Consider the following 18,047-nt stretch of genomic DNA (forward strand, 5'->3'; position numbering starts at 1 on the left):
GGTAATAAACAATGGCAGCTTCCTGGGGGCGGAGCCTGTTGCCCATGACAACGCAGGTGTTGAGAAAAAAAATGCAGGTGTGCTTGCGACAGGTAAACAAGCAACTTCCTCACCTGTTGAAGCGGAAATCACTCTTGTGGCTTCAGGGCCCGGATTGCTATTTTTCTCCAGGTAAACACACAGGAAGCGAGGTGGGGGCCAAAAGGCCCCCAGGTAAGAACAGGTGGGCCCCAAAGCAGTGGAAAAGAATGCGACACATCCGGAAAACGTGTACTTTTTGGCTCCACAGGAAGTGAGTTTTTTTTATTAGACTTATGTAACGTCCCCATTTTGGCTGGCGCTTTGTTTGTTTTACAAGAAGTTCGTCTCGTAAACCGAAGAAAACAACAACAAAGACTGACGTTGTTCTTGTCATTAAAAGCTGAAGCTTGGTTATTTTGTCCGTAGCCCATTAGCTGTGAGAACAGCTAGATATTTAGACAATTATATAGCTATATATTAAAAAATGGCGCGCTAACTAGATTTTTAAATGGATAGTTAGCCATCTAGATAAAGAGCTAGTTACCTATATTGATAGGCAGGTAGATATAAATTTAAATAGATGCGTAAATGCTGGGTAGCTAGATTTATAAATAGATAGATAGCTATTGAGATATTTAATGGGTAGCTAGCTATTTAGATAGAAAGCTAGCTAGCTAGTTAGTTAGACACAGACAGATTTTGAAATAGATATGTAAATGGATAGCAGACAGATACATATTTAGAAAGATAGATAGATAGATATACAGAATATGATCTATATCTATCTATCTATCTATCTATCTATCTATCTATCTATCTATCTATCTATCTATCTATCTATCTATCTATCTATCTATCTATCTACCTATCTATCTATCATAGCTAGGTTTCTTTAGGCTAGCAAATTAGCCCAATAGCATAGGAGCCTTTTTGTTACTTGATAGAGCAATCATTTATCAACTGTAGCAAGATTTCTTTAGTCTAGCAACTTAGCTCATTAGCTTAAGAATGTTTGCGTTCCTAAATGGATTAATAGATACCTTATTTATCAACTGTAGCTAGGTTTATTTAGCAAATTAGCGCATTACCTCGGTAATGTTTGCATGGATGACACTGCACCATGTCCGAGTCTTTCTGATATTTTTTGGTGCTAATTAGCCTTTATTCATCTCACATGGTCCAAAATAAATAGTGGATTGTATTTTTAGTTAATTCAGGATGGAATATTAAACATGAGTAAGCTTTTGGCTTTCAAAGAAACTTCATTAACTGGAGTTAGTATTTTTATTTTTTTATTTACCGGTACATACTTATTTGGTTAGCCATTTAGCTCACTAGCTACATTAGTTTAGTGGCTAACTAAGCCAACTAGATAGCTAGCTATCTGTCTAACTTAGCATCTAAAGGAGTAAATGTCAGCTAAGTACCCAAAATCAGCCTCCACCCATATTGATAGATAGCTGTGTCACTGGGCAGACAGTTAGTACGTTAAGTAAATGAAACTATCTAGCAATATAGTTAGCTTGCAATGTAGGTAGCTACTGATGTAGCTAATTTGCTGACGTCTACTCATTTTGCCTTTATAGATAGCTAGATATAGCCAATCTAGCTAGCTATCCAAACAGCCAAATGAGTAAATGTTAGCAAGTAGCTGCCCACATACTAACAAGCTCTGCTGCTGGAGTTTTATTTACTAAACTAACTCATAACTGTCTATCCAGTAAAGCGGCTAGCTTTTAGACAGCTAGACAGCTAGCAAGATAGACTTGATCTAGCTACCTCAGCAGATAAATAAGTACATGTTAGCAAATAGCTACCTATTATGCTAGCTAGCTATGTTGCTAGATAGACAGACAAGTTAAAAACTATATTTAATCATTTAAACTATTTTAGTAGAATGTAACATTCTGTTGACATGGGTCAATTTATAAACAATTATAATATGTGTTGTAGCTTGTAAAATTTAAATATTTTCAGATTATAATTCCATCTTGGAACAGTAAAAATCTAATTTTCTAAGTATGACAAAAAAAGAAGAGAAACAGTAGCCGTGTGTATTTAACAATATATATTTCCATTGTCCATGTACATTCCATTTCAACATAATCTTTCTTCACAAACAAAAAAAAAGTCGGCATCTAAATAAATACTATATAAAATAGAACTTCAAAATAAATAGATCTATAAAGGGAAAACTTTAAGATGAGAGCTTTTTTCTTCTTCTTCTTTCTCTTAACCAAAGGACAACAACAACCCAAAAAAAAGCACAGATTTGTTCTCTCCCCAAAAATCGGTATCGTTAAGTGAGAGGGTGATGGCGGCGTAGCTTCAGGGAGAAAAATAATAACATCATTCGTAAAATATATGTGGCGCAAATGTACGCGGAGCAGCTGTGTTTGTCAATCAAGACTAAAAAAAAAGGAGAGGAAAAGAAAATGGGTCGAACCGGATCATCTTACTCTCGAGAACGCTGCTAATTCACGGCTAGCTTAGCTTAGCTTACTAAAGAGTCACGCAGGTGTTTTTCGGAATATATTTTTCAATTGTGTTTCGTTTTTAGGGTGCTTTTGCAACCAAAAGGCAGGATTTGCTCGATCCAAATAGTCTTCCCTCTGAGCAAACTGCAAATTAAGACAATAGCAAGCTAGCATAGCCTTCCTCTGCTAACAAGTAGCGCAATTTTTCTTCGGAACTTTTTCCAATTGGGTTTCATTTTCAGGCTGCTATTGGAACTTAAAGCCAGGAATTGCTCAATCAGATTGTATTTCCTCTGGCGCGAACCGCAAATTCAGAAATTAGCAAGCTATCTTAGCCTTTGCTAACGAGTTTCGGGAAAGTTTTTACGATTTTTTTTCCCAATTGTTTTATTTTCACAAGACTTTTTTTTTTAAATACAAACCGAAAGCTAAGTTTATACGGATCGTCTTCCCTTCACGAGCGCAAATTTGCAGCTAGCTAGGCGGCTAACGAGTTACACTAAAGTATTTCTGAAATTGTTTTCTATTGTTTCATTTTCAGGGCACTATTATAACTAAAAGGCAGGAATTTGCTCAAACCAAATTGTTTTTGTACCAAGAAAACCAAAAATTTACAAATGAGCGAGCTAGCTTAACCTTTCATTGCTATCAAGTCATACAAAAGGTTTTAAGATTTATTTTTAAATTGTTTCGTTTTCAGGGCACTTTTTTCATACAAACGGAAGGCTAGCTGGGGATTACTCGATCAAGACAGTTTTCCCTCTCCGAGCTAGCTTAGCCTTTTTTTGCTAACAAGACATGCAAGAGTTTTTCTGTATAATTTCTTTTTCAATTGTGTTTTGTTTTCACGCAAATCAAAGGATGGGAAGAAAATGGGTCGATCCGGATCGTCCTACTTTGGGGCAATTTAATAGCTAGCTTAGCACAAAGACACGTTTTTACATTTTTTTTTTAATTATGTTTCGTTTCCAGAGCACTTTTTGAACTAAAAAGGAGTGATAGGTCGATTCCAATCGTCTTCCCGCCAAGAAATCTGCACATTCACAAACGGAAGAGCTAACTTAGCCTTACCCAGCTAACAAGTTGCATCAAAAAATAATCAGAATTTTTTTTTTTCCAATCATGTTTCATTTGCAGGGCACCTTTTGACTAAAAAGGAGGGAATTGGTTGATCTGGATGCCATCCTTTCTTAGCATGCCACTATTTCACATACGAGCGAGCTAGCTAAGCCTTATCCTGCTAACAAATTGCACCGATAAACAATCTGAACTATGTTTTTTCAATCGTGTTTCATGTTCAGGGCACATTCTAACTAAAAGGGAGGGAATTGGTCAACCTGGATCCCATCCTTTCTTAGCATGGCGCTATTTCACATACGAGCGAGCTAGCTTAGCCTTATCCTGCTAACAAATTGCACCGAAAAACAATCTGAACTATGTTTTTTCAATCGTGTTTCATGTTCAGGGCACATTCTAACTAAAAGGGAGGGAATTGGTCGATCCGGATCCCATCCTTTCTTAGCATGGCGCTATATCACATACGAGTGAGCTAGCTTAGCCTTATCCTGCTCACAAATTGCACCGAAAAACAATCTGAACTGTTTTTTCAATCGGGTTTCATTTTCAGGGCACCTTTTAACTGGAAGAAAGGAAATTGGTCGATCTGGATGCTATTCTTTCTTAGCATGGCGCTATTTCACATACGAGCGAGTTAGCTTAGCCTTCTCCTGCTAACAAATCACACACAAGTTTGCCCTAATTGTTTTTAATCTTCATGGTATTTTTAAAAAGAAACCAAAACCAGGGACCGGCTGATTGCTTGATCAAGGTCTTCCTTCACAAACAAGCGAGCTAACTTCCCCTACTTATGAGTCGCACATACGTTTTCCCAATTTTTTTTTCAGTTCTGTAGTTTTCACGCTACTTTGAAAAACAAAAAAACATCAAAAGTGGGGAATTAGTCGATACAGATTGTTTTCCCTCACAAATGAGCGAGCTAGTTTAGTCTATGCTTGCTAACAAGTTGCTAATTTCTCCTTTTTAATATTCGTTTTTTTCCCTCACAAACCCTCAAAAAATAGTTTTTCTACCCTCAAAAGGTATCTAAAATATCCTCTATATTTTTTTAGACGTCTTCGTAGATATAGTGTACCATGCAACCTTTCAAGGACATTTCAAAGTCGTCTTCTCTAAAGGACACAAAACTATTTACAGCGAGAAACCTTCTATTACTAAACGTCGTCATGGGAATTTTCGGACTCTCGTTTCCGAATTTGGCACCGTATTCTAAACCCATTTGTTTTTTTTAAACGTACAATTGACGGAAATTGTGAAATCAGACAAGCGTGAGAAAAAAAATTGAAGGTGGAAATGTTGGGAAAGAAAGTCTTAAAAGGTATGCTAAAAAAATGGCGTCATCATCCTCCCCGTGTGCATAACCGTTCCGGGCATGCTACCGATTTTTTGGCAAAAAAAAAAAAAAAAAAAGTCCTCATGCAAGCCACAAAAAATAGATTTTAAAAGAGAACAGGATACTTCAGGCGGGTTACACTGTGCTTTAGTAAAAAAAATATAATAAAATAAAATAAACTGCGTTGTGCAAGTGGTAAGTTTGATTTTAGGTTGTTTTTTTTACGAACTCTTTCGTCAGCCCCGCCCCTTATTCTAGGTACGTTACGATTCCGAGCTAGTATGCCTTTTTCTGTGCAAAACAAAGTCCGTTTTAGCTTAGCCACCCGTACGCTACATTCAAGAAAACTGGGAAGTTTGACGTTTTTCCTTCAAAACGTCGGACAATCATGGCGTAACGTTACGAACGTTTTTCGGAGGACTCGACTCGGGACTTCCCAGGGAGACTTAAACGCAGCACTTGTTGAAGATCATTAGAAGACAGTCCCTGAGAAGGTCCACGGCACATTGGTTACCGTTAGCCGCCTTCGGACTGATCTGTTCACGGCGATAAATCCAAACGCTAGCATCGCTAAGCTAGCACATTTCAAAGCCTGTGCTTCTGGAGGTCTGAAAAGGATTACATATAGATATTATTCTCCGTAGTATAACCTCTCTCTCTTAATATATATATATATATATATATATATATATATATATATATATATATAATCCAACATATGGTTAGAAATTAGCCGAAGGTACAATTTTCTCACGGTTAACGTTTATCTAAGGTGTCAAATCCAAGAGCTTATGGACTATTTCTACCAGTCCACATTCAGATAAAATCATCCAGCCTTGGAAAAACAGGTCCAGAAGATATTTAAGTACCTTACACCAATCATTTTCCGGCAAATTGATCCGGGTTGCTAACAGGGTCCCTAATAAGTTTTTTGGTCCCAGTATCACGACCCCTGCTGCTTCTCGAGTGTCCCCAGCTTAGCGTCAAGGTTTTTGCTCGGTGGGAGGGCCGATTGCAAGTTCTTGCAGCGGCAACCGGGCCTGCTAACGTTATCGTAGCATTTGTGTCCCAGTTTGGCTAGGCCAGTGGCCGGTAGGTAGCAGAGCAGGCACGGCAGCACCAGGGAGAGGGCGGCCATGAAGGACCATCGGGCGCAGCAGTTAGCTTGTGAGCACGAGCAGGGTTTGTCGGCGCAGGAGCCCTCGTCGTCCTCGTCCTCGGTGCAGTGGTAGAAGATCCCCTTGACCAGGCACATGCAGGTGGCGGCGTCCACCAGGCTCTGCGCAGAGCACAAGCACTCCTGGTTGCAGACCCAGCAGGCGGGCAGGGTCCGCGGGAGGGTGCAGTCGGTGCACCGGCACTTGCCGCAGTGTTCGCACAGGACCTGGTGGTGCGTTTTTTCAAAGATGCCCCCAGACCTTGGATGAACGCTTGCTGGGAGTTTCCCGGACTTCAGGTCCAGTGAGGAAGATGCTGGGGTTTTAGGTTCCGAGGACCCCGAGCAGGTCCGAGGCGTGACGGTGTTGACCAGGCCCTGGTGTGGGTGGGGCTTGTGGTGGAGGTCGGCAGTGGGCGTGGGGGCGACGTGGTCCAACAACCTCTGGTCAGAAGAGGTACTGCTGCTGCTGCTGATGGAGCTCGGCCTCCCGCTGAAGGAGATCCAAGGGTGGGTGGTGGCGTCATGGTGAGGCTCACAACGGCCCTGGTGCTGGTGGTTGTGGTGATTGTTGTGGTTGGCCCCCACGAAGCCCTCCTGGTGGGGACCCGCCAGGTGGAGCCTCCGGTTGGCCGCCTTCTGGCCGGACGGCTGCTGGGAGACCACAGCCGGACTATCAATGTAGTCGTTCTCCACGTGGGAGGATTTGATCTGGTCGATGGGGTAGATGGTGAGAGGGTGCTGCAGCCGGCCATAGGGTACTCGGCTGTCCAGCAAGGGCTGGGTGAGGATGGAGGCGGGCACTCCGGGGATGTGCTGAGGAACCCTGGACTCCATGTTCTGGAACTCCGAATCGGCGTTCGGTGGAACTGCAAAGGAAGAGCGGATGATGACGTTAATGTCTGTTCTTTGAGGTTTTGTCTTTGGGTTACCAACATATTGCATGCGAGCACCAGGTAGCCCTTAAAAGCCAAAGACTGGTTCTGCAAATAGCTCACTAGAAATGGGTCATTGTGATTTTCTAGGTATATTGATTTCTAACTGGCACTTGTTTAAATGGTTGAACTGGCCTATTTGAAATCTACTGCTAATTACAGCCTGATGATAACATATTGACAACATAGTCCAAAAGTTCCTCACTGTATCACTGTTTATATTTCACGGTTTCAATGCGTCACAGATTTTCATCACGCACTGTGATCTGAATTCAGATTGGCTAAACAGTCCCCCTGCACCTTTTCTGCACGTGTCTGCCTGTGCATTAGTAACAAAGCGGTCTAAGTTGTACACAAACAGCTTGACAAATCTACATTACGTACGTGTCTTGGAAAGAGTGATAGATAAAAGAGAAAGAGGGAGGGAAAAGGAGAGAGGGCGGGACAAAGAAAGAAAAAGAGAGAGAGGGAGAGAGCGTGAGAAACAAAAGAGCTAAAAAGTCGTGAGAGAGGGGGAAAAGAAAGGGAGAGGAAGAAAGAAATCCAAAGAGAAATAGGAAGACAGAAGGAGAGAAAAGAGAAAGGAAAGCGCAAAGGGTAGGAAGAGAGAAAGAGAAAAGCGAGAAAAGGAAAAAAGGAATTTTGAGCAAAAGAAGTTAAAAAGACACAGAGAGAGAAAGAGACAAAGAGGAACAAAGGAAGAGAAAAAGAGACACAGAGAGTGAAAGAAAGAGAGTGGGAGAAAAGGGGTGGAAAAGAGAGAGAGAGAGAGAGATAAATACAAGTACAGTGTCTTTGTGAGAGGAACCTGGCTTTGGCAACATCAAGTTGACATATTTCAACCTGCTGCTTGTTTTTCTCTTGCGTTTCTCTGAGTGTTGTCTCGCGGGCCGGATTCAATCCCTTAGCGGGCCTGATCTGGCCCGCGGGCCGCCTGGTTGACACCTGTGCTTTAAGGCAAGGCCAAATTCAAATAGCGACCTACATTTACCTGCCTATTTTTCTATCATATATTAATTCTATTTAGCAAGATATTTACCAAAACTAACCCTTCTCAGCTAGCCCTTTTCCATTTTCAATGCATATTATCAAATTTTGTGCTGTAAAGGGGACATACCATATCACTTTGCTTTAATAGTGTTTCAAAGCAAATTTGATGAAAAGGTCTATTTATCGACAAATTAAAGATAAAATATACGATGCAAATGTCGTCGTCTGCCAGTTTATTCATAAATGCATATCATTATTAGTAATCTAAAAAAAGACTTATTTCCATTTTTGCATGAATGGAATTTTTACAATGATAATAAGGCAAAATTGCAAAACAGATCAAAATGCCATTAAATGGAAATAGTCTTTTTGAAATAGCAATGGATGGATAGGGCTCCATTATCTCTCCTCAAGTATTGCTGAGGTATTGGATTTGTGACTATATCTAAGGATACAAAAAAAATATCATATCAATCCATTTTCCCCCTCCTTCCTGACGATTTCTTAACCCAATGTGGGCGCTAAACAATATACACTGTCGCTTTAACGTATTTTTGTCCAGGTTTTTACAGTTAAAAACGAGAAAAACGATCTTTTTTCTCTTTTATGTCACGATGCCATGATTTTAAATCATATTCCGAATGCTTGCTCTGTTCTTCTTCCTGGTTTTCTTGTAATGAATGAACGCTGGCTGCATTTTTCTTCATATTTTGTGAATGAGTGCAGTCCGCATTGAGTATGACTCAAAGCGCTGCAGTCATGACGACCCCCCCCCCCTTCCTCTTCTTGCAACTCAAACCGTTGCTTCAATATACGAGCTACACATTTTTACAGTTTGCTCTTAAAAAAACAATAATCGTGCAAGCTTTCTAAAGGGGGAGTGACTCATTGGTTAAGAATGTGCAAAATCCGGTTCGACAAAACCTTGTTATTGCACCGATCAAATCGGGATGTACGTAAACTGTAACTGTGCGCGTGCACGTGATGTAAAACCCATGCATAAGCGAATAGACTGAGTCAGAAAAACCTCCAGAAAATTATGTTTATAAAATCTTCGTAACACGTGATTATGCAAATGAACGTCCGCGGGAAGGAAATGGCATTCGAGGGTTGCCAGTTGAAGGGTGCCAGATTCGACAAAAAGATGCAAAGCATCGGTATCTACCTTCGTTTCCTGCCTATTGTCATTAAAGTTACGATTAAATGCTAGTAAATGTATAAGATTTGAGTATTTTATCCATCTGAAACATCTGGAATCGAACACCTCATTTTAAAGATTGAAATTGTATGTTATTAAGAAAAATACTGTTTTGATATTCAATGGTATCAGTTTCAACTACTCAAGTATCGATTATGGTATCGAAGAAAAAAATGGTTTTAAATATCTCATTTTGTAGAGGCGGTGGAGAGGAAGGTATTTTATGCAATGTGGTATCGGTATCAGGTAAGGGTATCATGTCAAGAACTAAGTAACAGCTCGTTTTTAAAGACATAAGATTAAAATTTTATGTTGTTAAGAAAAAACTGTATTGGCATTTAATGGTATCGGTGTTTGACACCTTAATAGTTGAGTATCCTATCGATAAAAAAATAGGTGCTAAATATCTTGAGAGGAGGTGAAGAGGAGTGTGTTTTATACAATTTGGTATCGGTATCTGGTAACAGTATCTTGTCTAGAATCAAGCATTGTATCGATCAAAAATGAAATGGTATTGAAAGTCTCGTTTTTAAAGACGTTTAAGACTAAAATTTTATGTTATCAAGAAAAAATACCGTCTTAGCATTTAACGGTATCGATTTTTAACTACTCAAAAATTGTGTAATAGGTATTTTATATCTCATTTTTGAGGAATTTGGCATTTTTACAGGAGGTGTAGAGGAGAGTATTTTGTGCAATGTGGTATCGGTATCTGGCAACAGTCTCTTGTCAGGAATCAAGTATTGTATCGACACATTTAAAAAATTTTAAGACTAAAATTTTATGTTATCACGAAAAATACTGTTAGTCACTATTCAACAATCCAATATGGTATGATAATAAAATAGCTATTAAATATCTCGTTTTTAAGAGGAGGTGAAGATGAGAGCATGCAATGTGGTATCTATATCTAGGAACAGTATCTTGTCACGAATCAAGTATTGCATCAATCACGGATAAAATGCTATTGAACAACTTAATGTCCTTTGAAGGTGAAAGTGAAGGGGAAATTGTCACGGTTGCCATGGCACCCAATTGGCCCCGCCCGTGTGGTGCCAGATGCGGCTCGTTGATGGATTTGATATCCTTCTATTTAATTCAGTGCTCTCAATCACCTTTTGTCAGTCCGTCAACGAACCCCTGCCCTGCAAGACGTGGGTTTTGACTCGGTCCTGTTTCCTGTTGGTATTTCCTGTCCGGTATTGTTCCCGTCTAGTTTGTCCTGTTTAATTTCGAATTCCTGTTTTGATATCATCCTGTCTGTCCCGTTGTTTAATATCGGTTTCCAGTTCCGTTCTCGTCTAGTTTGTCCTGTTCATTTTCAATATCCTGTCTGTCCCGTCCTGTCCGGTATCGACCCCATCTGTCCGATATCTGCACAGGCAATTGTTATCGATCTCATTTCCTGTAAAATAAAAGGCTTGTCTGAGAAATGTCACGCATTTGGGTCCTGATCTGGTTCCGGATCATGACAGAAATAAGTGTATGCAATATGGTATCGGTATCTGGTATCAGTAAAACTTAAGTAAGGTGTTAATATACACTATATTAAATATATTTTTCTTAAAATACCCTTTTCAGTCTTTTTTTAGAGTATGTGGGCTAGTGAAGGAAAGTATGTTATCCAATCTGGTATCGGTGTCTGGTATCAGTATTGAACTACTTAGGAATGGAGTATTAAATTAATCTGTATTTGTATTAACGTCTGTAGGGTTAAAGTGACAGTGTGTAATATTTAGCGCCCCCTAGTGGTACGAAAAACTTTCGCCCAGTAAAAAATTACTCAGGATAAATATCAATTTGAATACTAGGCAAATATACATGAACTATCATATCAATGTTAATTTTTAAAAAATCATATCGAGAAATTTGTATTTCTTTTTCACAGTGGAACCCTCAGTTAAGTCGGCACCATTTTTGTCCGATTGTGCGGTGTATCAATGGCACTTGCTCGTATCAGACAACACAGTGCCATCTAGTGGTCAAATTTATGAATTAATATTACACATTGGGGCTTTATGGAGTGATATTATACAAATTAACATCAACGGTATGGAAATAGTGTTTGTAGGTTGCCAGGTTTGGGTTGCCAGATTGAAGAAAAAGAGGGAATCAATCGTCATTTCTGTTTTCGTCCGATGATTGTCATTCATGGTTAATACAATGTTAAATGGCGTAGAATATTATCCAAATTAACCGGTTTGTTGTCTGGATCGGTTATCAGATTGTACAAAAAGATAGATTCAATCTTTTTTTCCCTTTTTAGGTTACAATTATAGTCATATTTTTGAAGGTTACTATATCGAATATTAGTACGCAGAGTAACCTTGATGGAAGGTTGCCAGGTTGGGTTGTATTTCCCAATTTTTTTCAGCAATGTGTAATAAAATGTTATTAAATCGTTAGAATGTCAGATAATATTATCCAAATTCACCTTTTTTTGTAAAAAGGTATGGTTGCTAGGTTGGACAAAAACAAGAAATAATAGTGTATTAGTGTAAATAACGTGTATTTTCCTTTTTTACATCTTTCATATTTCATCCCTCTTTTTTCTATTACTGTCATATTTTTTAGAGTTAAAATTTCCGATAGTAAAATAATGGGATGAAATGTTGCCAGGTTGGGTTGCCAGATTCGACAAATAAAATAAAAATACATTCCTTTTTCTTTCCCTTACTGTCATTTATTTTCTGATGAAATATAATTGAATCTTGAAATAATATTATGTAAATTAACTTTGACAGAAGGAAAAGTTGCCAGGTTGGGTTGTCAGATTGGAAAAAAAAACTGGAATAGATCCGCCTTTTTCTTCTCATTCCATTTATTGTTGTTTATCTTTTGATTGATTGCTATTCGAGGTTAGTATATCGGATATTATAAAAAACATAGATTTGACTGGAGGAAACGTTGCCAGGTTGGGTTGCCAGATTTGATAAGAAAATGGAAAAGATAGATTTATTGATTTAGTTTATCTCCCTCTTATAGTCATTTATTTTTCTGATTAAATGTCACTTAAGGGGGTTAAAATATTGAAAAATTTTTACATATTAACCTTGATGGGAGGAAATGTTGCCAGTTTAGGTTGCCAGATTCAAAAATAAAATCCCTCATTTTGGTTTTATGTCATTTTCCTCGTGATTAAATGTGATAAAGGCGTACAATTTTGGATAATATGTAAATCAATCTTGTTATTGCCAGGTTGGGATGCAAGATTTAAAAAGAACATGACGTAAAAATTGATTTTCCTTTTTTTTTTTAATATACTTATTATCTTTTATCTCGTGAGTAAACATTACAAAGGCTCAAAATTTTGCATAGTATTCTGCAAATTTATCTTCACGATGAAATATGTCGGTGTTTTCTTTTTCATCCACTTATTTTCATTTATCTTGTGACTCACATTACATTACAAAGGCTTCACATTTTGGATACTAATATGCAAATTATTACTATTGTGCCAGGTTGGGTTGCCAGGTTGGTCACAAAGATGAAATATATCCGAATTCTCCTTTTCTATTTACTTGTCATTTATCTCGTGACTCAAATTATAAAGACATACATTTTGGATAATACTGTACTGTGAAATTAATGGAGTTGTTGCCAGGTTTGGTTGCAGGATTCGACAGAAACAGGATATAAATATCTATTTTTTTTATCCCCATACTGTCTTGATTAAACCTCATAAAGGCTCAAAATTGTGGATAATATTATGGACATTAATCTCATGGTTACCAGGTTGGGTTGCCAGATTCGACAAAAAAGAAGAAATACACGTGTATTTTCTTTTTTCTAGCCTGTCATGTCATTTATCTCGAGGCGAAACATTCAAGGGTTAAATATCGGCCAAGAATAGCAGAAAATAAGTAACACAAGTCCAAATAAGTCATAAAGCATGTCATTTCCTTCCGAGTTCGCCTTTCCCTGCCCTCAAGTTTGCTCACTGCTGGTTAAATATTGACTCCAAGTGCAAACACGACTTGAGCTTGTTGCAAAATAGTTTGCAATATATAAATATATGAATATTTTTTTGAAAAAAAAGACTTACGTTGCTTTCAGCGTAAAAACGTCATGTTGTGGTTGCGCAACGACGTCTTTTTTATTCCCAAATCTTTGCGCTGTGGCGTGCGTAGCTTCCCAAATTGCCGTGTTGAAAATAGTCCCCCAAAAATGATGCAAGAAGTCAAAATGTTAAAAAAAAGGAGAGAGAGAAGGGTGAGGCGGGGGAGGGAAAAAGGGGGGAGCACGCCTTGTGTCGCTCGCTGGTGCGTAAAAAGGCGACTGCACTTGTGGACGAGCAGCTTTTGGATGCGATGTTGCAACCGAGGGAGGAGAAAAAAAAGAGAGAGGAAAAAAAGAAGTAGGGGAAGGGGAGGAGGGCTGGGCTGAGTTTTTATGAATGGGAGGGGAAGGGGGGAGGAGGGGTTGCTGCGCAGATGCATGGCTTCTTTTTTTTGTGAATGGGAGGGACTGAGACTCGGGAGGTTGCATTTTTGTGAATGGGGAGGATTCCGGGTGGTTGTGCGCATGCGCCAAGAGGAGGTTGGATTGTGAATGAGGCCAGGGAGTTTTTTTTTTTTCCTTCTTGTTCCGGGCGCAAGGGCAAAGCCAGGTCTTATTTACATAATGGCCTTTATCCCTCTAATTTGTTTGTCTATGCATACAAAAGTGAGGTTTGCTTTTCCCCCCGTGTACGTTTAGCTCAGGGGTTGGTGATCCAAAATGTCAAAAGAGCCATATTGAACAAAAATATATGGTTTTTGTGTCTTTGATTTGTCTTGTGTTGCAATCAAATACTTTCCAAGTATATCGTGTCAATCTTGTTGCCAACATTGTACTTCTACTAAAAAGTGTGAACAAATACAGTGCAGTTTTATGTAACGGACTTGTAAATCCCCCAAATGTTAGTATTATGTAACAGAAGATAATCTTTCGAAAATTGAACTCTCATAGGTTTTACTTCAGGGGATGGTGTAATAATAGTTTGTGGTTTGCACTGTTGTCTGTGCAGCCCTTTGAGACTCCTTGTGATTAATGGCGTCACAAAGAAACTTGACTTGACTTTGATAGATCACCTAAAGACGTTACCCTACTTACGAACAAGATAGGTTCCGGATGATTGTTCATAAGTTGAATTTGTTTGTAAGTTGCTTCAGTGCTATATTTTGTATGTTTAAGGTTTGTATACAAATGTTTAAGGCTTTTATTGGTAACCTGTATTGTTTTGTATTAAAAATAAACATTTTATAAAATAATATGCTCAATAAAGTTAAGATTGACTTACTTTTGGAAGATAAGCATCAAGAGTTTGGCGACCTCCCACTCTGTAGTAGAAAGTGGCCGAAAAAAAGCAGTCCGACCATTTTCTCAACCCCATCAAGCTTTCTTATTCCACCCTCATTTCAAAAGAAACAGCTCGCTTCTTCTTTACACTTTACACCAACCGTATTGAATGGATGCACGAGATATTAAACAATAAAAATGAAATAAAAGTTCTGCTGTGTGTTGGATATACAGTATAGTAAGTTTACACACAAACTAGTGGATTTTTCTTCTTCGGGATGGATGCTGAGTGACCTCTCACAGTGCCACGCGGAGTAAAGAAGCACTAGAGTAGCCATGCCCAAAGTACGGCCTGGGGGCCAGTTCTGGCCTGCGATCAAATTTTTACTGGCCCGCGGCCTCCGTCATAAAATTAATATTATGAGGCCTGCCGATAAAAGATACATTTGTAACAAAAAACAATTACCATTTCACCAGATGATAGCAGGAGCCCCCTAGCCACCTTGCTCTTGGCTTTATGTGAGAATTTTAGTCCACCCCATTTCCGACATGGTGACTGCAAATAGAAAAAGGAGAGATGACTGTGAGGGCTGCCGCTTCCAGGACAAGTTATGTCGGAGTGTGTTTTTTTCGAAAATCCGAAAGAACTGCGTCTGCCTAATTTACCAAGAGACTGTGGCTGTTTTCAAAGAATTTAATATCAAGCGACACTGTCAGACGAAACCTGCTGACTACAAAACGCTCCCTGGAAACGAACTCTGTGAAAAGGTGAAGCAACTGGAAGCTGTTTTAACAGTACAGCAGTTTTTTGACGAGACCCTAAGAGTCAAATGAAAATGCTACACAGGCGAGCTAAGAGGTCGTGACGCTGATTGCCAAGCAATGCAAACTTTTCACTGTGGTTGAATTTATTAAATACTATTGACAGAATGGCAGGCTGAATAGTCAGCCCTCATACATTTTTACCTTACTAAATCTGGCCCGCTTTCTCAAAAGTTTGGACACCCCTGCACTAGAGTAATGTCCTGTACTCAGAAAAAGGTGCCCACAATACAAAATCTAACTTACAGCAATGTCCGGACATCTTTCGACATCCCGAAAAAAATGTTCGTATATATGAAATGAAATGATCTGCATTTATATAGCGCTTTTCAAGTCAATGACTTCCCAAAGCGCTTTACAATGTGCTCCACATTTCCCAATAGCGGCCTTGCAGCCATGTAAGGCGCTAACCTGCTTATTGGGGGTATTAGGGGTTCAGTGTCTTACCCAAGGACACTTCGACATGTAACACGGACAAGCCGGGGTTCGAACTGGGATCCCTTGATCCCAAGACGAGCGCTCTACCTCCTGAGCTACTGCCGCCCCCGGCCAGGGTTATATACCGTTTTTCATAAGTCGAATGGTCGTTAGTAGGGGAGTGTCTGTATTTATTTTCGTGAAAAAATGGCGTAACCACAATAAAGGGACTATCAAAACGGTGATGTGGTTTCAGTCGGGCCTTTCGGAGCAGACACAGTTCCTAGGACTACCCACAATACACATAGCAACTTCAGACAATGGGAAATTGTAAATTTAATGTGAAGTAACCGTCCAACAAACGTTTTTGTCATGGTAATGTGTACAAAACACGATGCAATAGTGTGCAAGAAATATTTGTCTTTTTTCGCTTAGTTTTTTTTCGAATTGGTCATTTTAAGGCATTAAAAACGTCTTAAAAAGTCTTGAATTTAACTTGCCCCAAGCTGTCGGAACCTCGGTATCACAAATATTCTTGGCCCGGGGGGGTTGTTATGTTGTTTTTCCGGAGTGGAATTGCAAAATCGGTTCCAGGAGCAGATAGAGGCTGTCCGTTAGGATTCTCGCCACTTGCGAGCAGATGTGGCCGGAAGAAAAGCTGGAAGGGGGGAGGGGGGGCGTTAGAGGGGTGTCTTGGGATGGGAGGGGCCCATTTTATTTTCCGGCCACAAACAAGATATCCGCAGGGATGCATGGTTACAGAGTTACAAAAGCAACATATATAATATTGAATTGACTTTCCATTTTGGGGGGAAAGGGGGGGGGGGGGGTGATGACTTCTGCCCTAAAAAAGCATTTCCTGGTTGCCATGGCATGCAAAGCCTTAATACAGCGGTGGGCAAACCACAGCCCGCAGGCCACATGCGACCAGGGTTGGGTAGGGTTACTTTAACTTGATTACTTTCAATTACTTTTGGATTACACCAATACCAAATATGCTAATAAAAGAAAGAAACTAAATATGAATAAAATGACTAAATTTTGTGCAGGCTTGGGGAGTAACGGAATACATGGAACGGCAAAAACGATGTTGGCAAGCTGTTTGGATTTATTTTCATTTTGTTTCTGTCGCATTTTATGTTAGTTTTGCCGGAGATCAAAGGGATCAAAGCCAGGAGAGAAAGCTTACCACCTGTTGTGAGTCATCATTTTATTCATATTTAGTTTATTTTGTCTTTTATTAGCATATTTGGTATTGGAGCAATCCAAGAGTAATTGGAAGTAATCAAGTTAAAGTAAACCCAACCCAACCCTGTACATAATAGTAAATATAGTACTACTAATAAAATGTTTTTTGGGGTGGCTAGCTTTCCCTCTATTGTCCCTTTGTGTCTCCAGTGAAATAAATACTACAAAAGTATTACAAAAGTAAATATCAAATTGTGTGCTTAAAAATATGGACCAAAAAATAATTAGGCTGTAATTTTTTTTTTTTAAATTAGAAATAATCAAATCAAATAAATAAAAGTACTACAGAAATACTACAAAAATACTACTACAGACACGCCACTACAAAAATACTAAAAGTAATAAACTACCGCAATACTACAGATATACTAAACTACCACTACTAAAATATAACAAAAAAATCTACTACTAAATTATTAAAAAAGATACTACCTAGTGAAAAATTACAAAAGTAGTACTACAGATATACCACAATAATAGAACAGAAATACTACATATATGCAACACCATTAAAACAAAATAAAATACAAATTTGCTTAAAACAAAGACTTAATATATTATTTTGCTTTCATATTGAAAATTCAACTGAAAAAAATTCAAAATACTATTTCAAATATACTTTTATTGTAAAAAAATCAAATATTGCTATAGATATAGGACAAAAATACTACTACAGGTATACTACTAGAAATGTGAACAGCCAGGAAAAAACAAACTAAGGAACATGATGAAATTGTCGCTGATGCCTGGCTAACCGATAAAAAAACCTAACAGTGAGCAGCCAAACTAACCAGGAACCAAAAACGAAAAGTGGGAACGGCTATGTCGATAAACGCAAACAGCCGGGAAAAAACAAATCAAGGAACATAGCAAAACTGGCGCTAACGCCAGGCTAACCGATACAAAAACAAGATGGTGTCCCGGCTCCTCCCATGGGCGCGCCAACGAAGCCCCCTGGGCTCCACCATCTCGGAGAAGAGCGCCGCGATGTCCGGACCAACCGAAACAGCGGAGAGCGTTTCTCCAAACAACGCCTGCCGTCCTCCGTCAGAGTCCTGTTATCAACAGAACAAAATATTCTGCATTTGGAACA

General features: G+C 39.1%; 1 protein-coding gene across 1 annotated transcript; it reads right to left on the minus strand.

The window, feature by feature from the left end:
* Window positions 1–2,072: 2,072 nt before the first annotated feature.
* Window positions 2,073–13,520, minus strand: spry4 (sprouty homolog 4 (Drosophila)). The gene is made up of 2 exons (XM_088321429.1): window positions 13,233–13,520; window positions 2,073–6,933 (listed from the first exon to the last, which is right to left on the minus strand). Exon 2 carries the CDS (start codon window positions 6,899–6,901, stop codon window positions 5,852–5,854), a length of 1,050 nt encoding a protein of 349 aa, XP_088177555.1. The 5' UTR covers window positions 6,902–6,933; window positions 13,233–13,520; the 3' UTR covers window positions 2,073–5,851.
* Window positions 13,521–18,047: the final 4,527 nt, after the last annotated feature.

The sequence above is a fragment of the Urocampus carinirostris genome, chromosome 17 (genome assembly GCF_059441175.1).
Source record: "Urocampus carinirostris isolate Australia breed hairy pipefish chromosome 17, RoL_Ucar_1.0, whole genome shotgun sequence".
NCBI lineage: Eukaryota > Metazoa > Chordata > Actinopteri > Syngnathiformes > Syngnathidae > Urocampus > Urocampus carinirostris.

Coding starts and splice junctions, on each gene's coding strand:
- spry4 (XM_088321429.1), bottom strand. CDS start 6,901: ATGGAGTCCAGGGTTCCTCAGCACATCCCCGGAGTGCCCGCCTCCATC.